The 9,792-nt window shown below is 28.0% G+C and overlaps 1 protein-coding gene across 1 annotated transcript in view; it reads left to right on the top strand.

The window, feature by feature from the left end:
* Positions 1–7,960, top strand: part of LOC6053847 (flocculation protein FLO11) — a gene marked incomplete at its 5' end in the record, with an annotated part of 36,521 nt that extends 28,561 nt beyond the window's left edge. The window contains 4 exons of the mRNA XM_038266510.1: positions 514–986; positions 4,268–5,374; positions 7,258–7,339; positions 7,414–7,960. Coding sequence (XP_038122438.1) covers positions 514–986; positions 4,268–5,374; positions 7,258–7,339; positions 7,414–7,431 — 1,680 coding nt within the window. The remainder of the gene's footprint in view (positions 1–513; positions 987–4,267; positions 5,375–7,257; positions 7,340–7,413) is intronic.
* Positions 7,961–9,792: the final 1,832 nt, after the last annotated feature.

Below are 9,792 nucleotides of genomic sequence, written 5' to 3'. Positions count from 1 at the left end.
TTCTTAAAATTCTTAAAATTCTTTAAATTCTTTAAATTCTTTAAATTCTTTAAATTCTTTAAATTCTTTAAATTCTTTAAATTCTTTAAATTCTTTAAATTCTTTAAATTCTTTAAATTCTTTAAATTCTTTAAATTCTTTAAATTCTTTAAATTCTTTAAATTCTTTAAATTCTTTAAATTCTTTAAATTCTTAAAATTCTTAAAATTCTTAAAATTCTTAAAATTCTTAAAATTCTTACAGATTTTTAAATTCTAAAAATTCCTTAAATTTTTCAAGTTATTAAAATTGGAATAACGTTATTTATGAATGGCCCCCATGTGACCCTGAACGCCAGGATCGAGTTTCTTTTCCGCCTGTGGCCATAACTCACCCAAGTTATCTCATCTCGGAACTACTGCAAGACTCTTTTTTTGCGGTTTCTAACCTCCAATCGATCGCGTAACAACACCTCTCCGGACGATGATCGTGACACGTGACTAACCGCAATTCCGTTTCTTTCTTTCCTTCCAGGCCAAGGAACGCGCTCGCACCCCAGCTAAAAACTACGTCCCCGGCGCCCTCCGGAATCGGAACCTGGCCGCCAAGACGCCCAAATCGGCCAAACGACCTGCGGCCGGTGCCGGATCATCCGTCAAGAAGGTCCACAGCAACACGTTCTGCACGCCCAGTAAGATCCGCAAACTGGACTACGGCAAGCTCAACACGACGATCGCACCGGTTCCGTTCCAGAAACCGGCTCCGCCGGAACCGGTTCTGGTGGCTCCGCCAACCAGGGCCGCGCTGCAGCAGATGATGCCGCCACCGGCGCCCGTATTTCCGAGATTTAGTGACGTTACGGAGCGGGACTTTGACTGCATTCCCTCGGATTGCCGGTCGTCGATGCTCAGCTTGAACCTGTCCAGCTCGACGTCGGTGGACGGTCCGACCTCGGCGGTGACGGCGAGCTCGTCGACGACGAGTGGCATTTCGTCGCAGGTGTCGAGGTTAGTTGGGAAATCTTAAGTATCATAAATAACTTATAAAATGCTTAAATAAAAATTATTAAAGATAAAACAAAATTAAGAAAAAAACTTCATGCTTTATAAGAATAGTTAGAAAATTGACAAAAAAAAAAAGCAAAATATTCAAAATTCTAAACAAAATCTGAACAAAAAAGAAGTTAAAAATTTCTCAAATTCATTTAAAAAAATATGAATAACTCAAAATTGTTAAAAAAAATCAAAAAACACATTTTTCAAATAGTCAAATTAAAAACATTTATTAAGATACTGTAAATTATAAAAATCCTTAAAACTTTTGAATTCTATCCTCTCATTGGAAACACTTTTTCAATGCACCATAGATTTCCTACCTTTTGCACCATAGATTTCCTAACCTTTTGACCAAAAATATCTTATTTTTTATGTTGAAAACTAAATGCAAATTTAAAATGTTAGTTAAAGACAGAAAAATCTAAAATTAGCCCAAATAATAAAAACAATTGAAAATATTTAACTAAAATTAAAATAATTTAGAAAATGTTGAACAAATTATGAAAATTAAAAAAAAGAAATCCAGAATTAGAGTTGAATAAAAAAAACGTAAAATAACTAAAAAATTATATTAATTATGAAAAATATAAAACATTACAGAATTTACAAAAAATATAGCAATTCAAAACTAACTAAAATAAAAAAAGAACAAATTATAGCAAAATTCACAAATAATAATAACTAAAATTCCAGAAATTTGAAAAAAATACAAAGACTACAATGACAAAAAAAATTTAACTTGCAAAAGTGTTTGAACATTACTTCAAACATTCAAGAATTATAAAAAAATATACTTTATAAAAATAAATACAATTTCAAAAACTACAAAAAACATAAGTTAAAAAAAACATCGCCAAAATAGAAAATTTACAAAAACTTAAAAATGAAAAAATATAAACCAAAATTTAAAAAATGCAAGAAAAGTTCAAGGCAAAAAACAATTTTATTAAATTTCAAAGCTTTCAAAAAAATTACCAATGATTCAACAATTGATAGTTTTAATAATTTTAAAAACACCAAATTACAAAAAAAAAACTAAAAGTACAAAAACTGCAAAACAGAAAAATTAGCATCACAAAAATAACAGAAATAACTAAAATAAACCAATTTATAACAAAATTTACAATAATAAATACCAGGAATTCCAAAAAATACCAAAATTACAATGATCATAAAACTTAAAAATTGCAAAAGTGTAAAGAAATTGAACATCATTTCAAACATTCAAGAATAACAAAAAAAAAACAAATATATCGAAAATAACAACTATTTCAAAAATTACAATGAAAACATAAATTACAAACATTGCCAATGTTTTTTAAAAATGCAATACCAAATTTACCAAAGGTACCAATAATTTCACTTTTTTTTTATTTTCCAATAATTCATCAATGATTAATCAAAAAAATTGATAAAATATCAAATAATAAAAAATACAAAAACTACAAAAATAAAAGTTGCAAAAATACCAAAAGTTACAAAACATTAAAAAAAATCCAAAATTTCAAGAATTTACAAAATTTTAAAGATTTCTAAAATGTAAAAAAAATACTTTTTGTAAAAATACAGGTAATGCGACAAATAGTAAAAAAATACTAAGATTACAAAAAGTTGCAAATAAAGTAGTAACATTACAAAAAATCAATCCTTACCAATCATTTAACAATGATAAATTTCAAAAATTAAAGAAAAGTGAAACCACAATAAATAACAAAAAGTACACAAATTTCAAAGACTGTTAAAAGAGAAAGATTACAAAAACTAAAAAAAAAATTACAAAAATTGCAAAAAAAAAAAAAGTTCAAAAAATCCTAATATTTAAAAAAAAATAAAATAAAAAAAACTAAATTTAAAAAATAATTACTCTTACAATTTTTTTGTAATTTTTAAAAATTTTCTTGGTTTGCAGTAATTGTAATTTTTGTACTTTTTGATGTTTGTTTTTTTTTTATTTTGCATTTTTTAATTATAGTTTTCGGTTTACATAAAAAAAAGTTACAAAAAGTACCAAAAATCACAAAACTTAAATAAACTCCAAAATTCCAAGTTTTTTTTAAATTTTAAAGATTAATAAAATTAAAAAAAAATACAGAAATTACAGGCAACACGAAAAATAGTAAAAAATTCAAAAATTTGCAAAATAAAATTACAATAAAAATCAACCCCTACCAATAATTCAACAATTATAAATTTAATAAATTAAATAAAAAGGAAATCACAATAAATAATAAAATTTACAAAAAATAAAAAATTACAAAGACTGTAAAAAAGAAAAATTACAAAAATTAAAAAAAACTAACAATAAATACCAAAAATGCAAAAATGAAGAGACTTCAAAAAAAATTAAAATTAAAAAAAATAACAAAAATTTATAAAATAATTAATCTTGCATTTTTTTTGTAATTTTTATAATTTTTCATTTTTGCAGTTGTTGTAATTTATGTAAATATTTTGTTATTTAGCGTTTTTTAAATTATAGTTTTCGGTTTTCATTTTTTCAAACCAAAATAAAAAATAAAACAAAATAAAATTAGAGTTACAAAAGTACAAAAGTACAAAAAACAATAATCTGCAAAAACGAAAAATCATAAAAATTACAAGAAAAATTACAAAAAATGGCAAGAACAACAAAATTTCAGAAAACTCATCATTTTATTTTTTTAGAATTTTGAAGATTTTTAAATTTTTAGAAATTAAAAAAAATACAGAATTTAAAAAATACTAACACTTGCAGAATACTAAAAAATGTTAAACCATCAAAATAATTCAAAATACTAAAATTGCTCAAATTAAAAAAAAAAAATTTAATATACTAAATTTACTTAAATTGCTAAATTAAATTACATAAATTACTTAACTTAATTAAATTACTTAAATTACCAAAATTTTAAAAATTACAATATGACAAAATTACAAAAAAATCCAAAATTACAGATAAATTAATTATGCCAAAAGTTACATTGATTACATAAATAACAAATATTTTGAAATGATAACATAAAATAAAATATTAAAAAATACAAAAATACAATAATTACAAAACTTACTAAGAATAAATCAATTACGAATGAAATGTTCAATATTTCATATTTTTTCAAATCATTACGTCGACGTGCCAACCGAGCAGCTAGTTATTGTGATGCTATTGAGTAACGCATTAAGCTTAACTTTTCGGTTTCCTGTTTTTTCTTACAATTTTATAATAACATTCTTTTTTTCCTCGCCACTTCCAGCTACAGTCCGATCGTCAAAAAGTGCATGGAGACCTTCGAGGCCACCATCGAGCAAAAGTTGGCCGCCATGTTCGAGAAGATCCAACACATTGCCCCAGCTCCAGCGCCAGCCCCACCACAAATTGCGGTCATCCCAGCCACACCAGTCCAACCAATAACCATCGACTGCACCACCGACTCCCAGGCCGCTCCCACTCCGACTCCATCCGCCTCTTCCGCCATCCCGTGGGACATGATCCGGCGCGAGATCCAGGAGGCAATCCGGTCGGAAATGAGCACCATCAACGACTCGCACGGACCCAAGTACGAGACGAGTACGCCGTGCCGAAGCGTCGTCAATGAGTCCAGGTTGACGGTTCCAGGCACGATCAAGTTGGTCAATCCGGCGCTGCAACGGGTGAAGGGGATGGCGGCGGCGGTCACCGTCGCGGATGATTCCCTTGGAGATGGTGGAGATTTGGACGGAACGGTTGTGATGAACACCAAGACACCCCGGCGATACGAGGTCATCAGCGTGGACAGCGACGAGGAGGTCGAGGACGATGAAGAAGGGGTCGTTGTGCGGCGGAGGATGTCCAAGCGACTGTCCGGAGGAGAGGTGAGACAGCCATTCGCACGGGTTGACGCCAACGTCGTGGGTCGTAAGGTGGCCGTGGTTACGCCGAAGACCGTGCAGGTCATGCGGGACGAAAGTGTCCTGTGGGAGGTCAAGGACAACGGCCAGGTTCGTCGTAGAAGTACGCGGATCTCCAACCGGAAGAGCAACGCCGCCGTCCACGTTCACAGCAAGAAAGGTTGCTGTCCGTCGACGAAGAAGAAGAAGCAGCCACGATTCGAGGCCCTCGCGGAAGAGGAAGTCGAAGCGGACAAGGAGAACGAAGGTCACGTCACGATCCGGAAGAAGGCGCCGCCGATGACGATCAGCAATAAGGTTATCGCCGGGTACTTCCAGACGCCCGGGGCTGGAGGTGGGAAGAAGGACGCCAAGATGACCGCGTCCAAGCACGGCAAGGCCGTGCTGGATTTGGTCAACCGGGGCAGCATCAAGGAGGTGCAGATCCTGCCCACGGTGGGACTGAAGATGGCCTACCAGATCGTTACGCATCGGTAAGTTATAGTTTTCTTGACAAATTTAACAAATTCAACAAATTTAACAAATTTAACAAATTTAACAAATTTAACAAATTTAACAAATTTAACAAATTTAACAAATTTAACAAATTTAACAAATTTAACAAATTTAACAAATTTAACAAATTTAACAAATTTAACAAATTTAACAAATTTAACAAATTTAACAAATTTAACAAATTTAACAAATTTAACAAATTTAACAAATTTAACAAATTTAACAAATTTAACAAATTTAACAAATTTAACAAATTTAACAAATTTAACAAATTTAACAAATTTAACAAATTTAACAAATTTAACAAATTTAACAAATTTAACAAATTTAACAAATTTAACAAATTTAACAAATTTAACAAATTTAACAAATTTAACAAATTTAACAAATTTAACAAATTTAACAAATTTAACAAATTTAACAAATTTAACAAATTTAACAAATTTAACAATTTTAACAATTTTAAAAAATTTAACCAATTTGACAAATGTAACAAATTTAACAAATTTAACAAATTTAACAAATTTAACAAATTTAACAAATTTAACAAATTTAACAAATTTAACAAATTTAACAAATTTAACAAATTTAACAAATTTAACAAATTTAACAAATTTAACAAATTTAACAAATTTAACAAATTTAACAAATTTAACAAATTTAACAAATTTAACAAATTTAACAAATTTAACAAATTTAACAAATTTAACAAATTTAACAAATTTAACAAATTTAACAAATTTAACAAATTTAACAAATTTAACAAATTTAACAAATTTAACAAATTTAACAAATTTAACAAATTTAACAAATTCAACAAATTTAACAAATTTAACAAATTTAACAAATTTCACAAATTTCACAAATTTAATAAATTTAACAATTGAGCTGAACCAGCCTCCGGCTGTTAGCTCATTAATAAAGATAAATAATAATAAAAACAATTTTTACAATTTTAACAATTTTAACAATTTTAACAATTTTAACAATTTTAACAATTTTAACAATTTTAACAATTTTAACAATTTTAACAATTTTAACAATTTCAACAATTTGAACAAATTTAACCAACTTAACAAATTTAACAAAATTAGCAGATTTAGCAAATTTAGCATATTTAACAAATTTAAGAATTTTAAGAATTTTAAGAATTTTAAGAATTTTAAGAATTTTAAGAATTTTAAGAATTTTAAGAATTTTAAGAATTTTAAGAATTTTAAGAATTTTAAGAATTTTAAGAATTTTAAGAATTTTAAGAATTTTAAGAATTTTAAGAATTTTAAGAATTTTAAGAATTTTAAGAATTTTAAGAATTTTAAGAATTTTTAAAAATTTTAAAAATTTAAAGAATTTTAAGAATTTTAAGAATTTTAAGAATTTTAAAAATTTTAAGAATTTTAAGAATTTTAAGAATTTTAAGAATTTTAAGAATTTTAAGAATTTTAAGAATTTTAAGAATTTTAAGAATTTTAAGAATTTTAAGAATTTTAAGAATTTTAAGAATTTTAAGAATTTTAAGAATTTTAAGAAGTTTAAGAATTTTAAGAATTTTAAGAATCTTAAGAATTTTAAGAATTTTAAGAATTTTAAGAATTTTAAGAATTTTAAGAATTTTAAAGAATTTTAAAGAATTTTAAGAATTTTAAGAATTTTAAGAATTTTAAGTGTTTTAAGAATTTGAAGATTTTTAAGAATTTTAAGAATTTTAAAAATTTTAAGAATTTTAATAATTTTAATTTTTTTAAGGATTTCAAGAAGAATTTTTGAATTTTAAATCCAGAGAAATTTGAAAATCTTAGGATTTTTGTGGTTAAAAATCTATAACAAAATAATCAGAATTATTTTTTTTCTTTATTTCCAGCACCATCAACGGCAAGTTCAAAAAGATCGACGATTTGTCGAAGCTTTTCGTCGGTGGCAAAAAGTGGACCAAGTTCCTCGAGGTAACGTCTACTAAGCGCATTTAAAACGCCCGAACGTTAGACTAACCCTGCGTTTCTCGTTTTTTTCTTCACAGGCAAACTATCTGTCCTAATCGCGGCGAGAAGGCGAAAGCTCGCTTGTATAACAGCTAAAAGCAACCCCTTAATTTCATCTCTTTTGTGGTCTCGTCTTTATTTTGTAACATTTTAGTGATAATTTTTAGTGATCTAAGTTCGCGTCCTCTCATCGCAAACACACGAGGTAAGTCGTTTTTACAACTCGTGTTTTTTCACCTCATCTGTCGACAGTCCATAATCAATCGCACTAGCATTAGAAGAAAGAAACAAACTATTGAAGAAATACTATTACAAAAATATCTTAGATTCGTTCAAGTGATCGCTCCGTGCTGCTCAATTCGATGAGTAACAATTATTTTTGATAGATTTTACTGATTTATTTTGAAATCCAACACCAGCTTATGCTGAAAATTTGATTAAAAAATGTAAACATTTCTTGAAACTTAAACGTGAATACAAAACAATACTATAAGTCGTTAGGCCTTTGCACTGACGTTTACGAATGTACTTTAGGTGATAAATATTGAAAATAATACATGATAAATACTATTTCAGCTTGTAAAATGTGTTTCTTCATATCCATGGAAATAATAGAGAAATTCCATAAACCCCAAAACAACCCTCTGTGTAAGTGTGGCCGGCGTCGAAATTATGGGAAATTATACTTTGTATCATACATGGGAAGTGCTCTCGAACTTTTATTCATTCCATTGCATAACGACTTTTTTGTTGTTTAAAAGTTGTTTTCAAATAAGATTCCGCAAAAAAAAACTAGGGCTCTGCTTTAAAAAAGCTTGAGGCATCTCAAATTTGCTTATGACACGAATATTCAAAATTTCTGCGAATATATGAAGCAAAATTTTCACCGAATTTTTAGTCTTATAGTCAGTTTTCAATGTTTGTTTTAGAATTATTATTATTATTTCTAGGGAGTTATCCATAAACTCCGTGGACACTTTAGTGGGATGGCAATTGTCCACGCTCCACCAAAAAAAGTTTTTTTTATGAACCATTATCCACCAACGAGCTGAAATTTATAAAATAATGTCCACGTCCACTGAGACAAAAAATGTACCAATTTGGCAAATTTGGAAGCGTTCTCAAATCACGTAACGCAAAAATAATAGTTTTTGGACCCACCCTCCCTCTTCATAAAAAAAACTTTCATACAAAATTTAAAAATAAATGTATGCAGCTTTTTACAGCCATTGACTCCTCCTCTACAACTGCGTTACTAAATTAATGAACGCCCCCTCTTCTAAATTGTTATTACGTGATACAAATGGCGTAGGTTGTTTTTTCTATTTTTTTTATATAAACTTTGAAATTGATAAAAAGTACCACGTAAAATTTGCACTGATTAATATTATCAAATTTACTTTTTTGATATTTTTTAAATTTACAGAACATTAAACACTAAATAAGTTAAGTTAAGTAAAAAACGATACAATGAATAAAAAAATATTATTACATTCTAAAAAAATCAGTGCAATTTTCTACGAAATCGGTCTTCTTTTTTAATTTTTTTAATTTTTGTATTTTTTAATCCGGCTGAAACTTTGTTGGTGCCTTCGGTATGCCCAAAGAAGCCATTTTGCATCATTGGTTTGTCCTTATAATTTTCCATACAAATTTGGCAGATTTCCATACAAAAATGATTTAAAAAAATTCAAAAATCTGTATCTTTTGAAGGAATTTTTTGATCGATTTGGTGTCTTCGGCAAAGTTGTAGGTATGGTAAGGACTACACTGAAAAAAATGATACACGGTTAATTTTTTTGATGATTTTTAGTTTCACTTTTTGTCACTAAAACTTGATTTGCAAAAAGAATATACTATTTTTTTTGCTTTCTGAAATTTGAGTTATGAATTTTGTAATCAATGCTGATTTTTTCAAAAATTTGAAATATTAGTCGCAAAAAATGTTCAAATTATTTTTTCTATGCAAAATCGAATTTGCAATAAAAATAAGTACTTTAGTCAAATTTTGATAAAGTGTACCGTTTTCAAGTTATAGTTATTTTTAGGTAACTTTTTTAAAAATAGTCGCAGTAATTATTTTTTAAAATTAGGGCCCATGTTTGTCCATTTGTGAAAAAAAATAGTTTTGAAAAGCTGAGAAAATTCTCTATATTTTGCTTTTTTGAACTTTGTTGATACGACCCTCAGTTGCTGAAATATTGCCACGAAAAAATTAAAAACAGGAAAATTGATGTTTTCTAAGTCTCTCACGAACATCTCTGCAACGAATGGTCGCGTTAAAATATGAAACATTCGTGAAAAAAACAAAACTTTATTTTTTTTAAATTAAGACTAACATTTCAAAAGGGCGTGTTATTAAATGTTTGGCCCTTTTGAAATGTTATTTTCAACTTTATTATATTTTTACACAATTT

Source organism: Culex quinquefasciatus, chromosome 1 (assembly GCF_015732765.1).
Source record: "Culex quinquefasciatus strain JHB chromosome 1, VPISU_Cqui_1.0_pri_paternal, whole genome shotgun sequence".
Classification (NCBI taxonomy): domain Eukaryota; kingdom Metazoa; phylum Arthropoda; class Insecta; order Diptera; family Culicidae; genus Culex; species Culex quinquefasciatus.
This window is presented reverse-complemented; position numbering and strand designations above follow the sequence as displayed.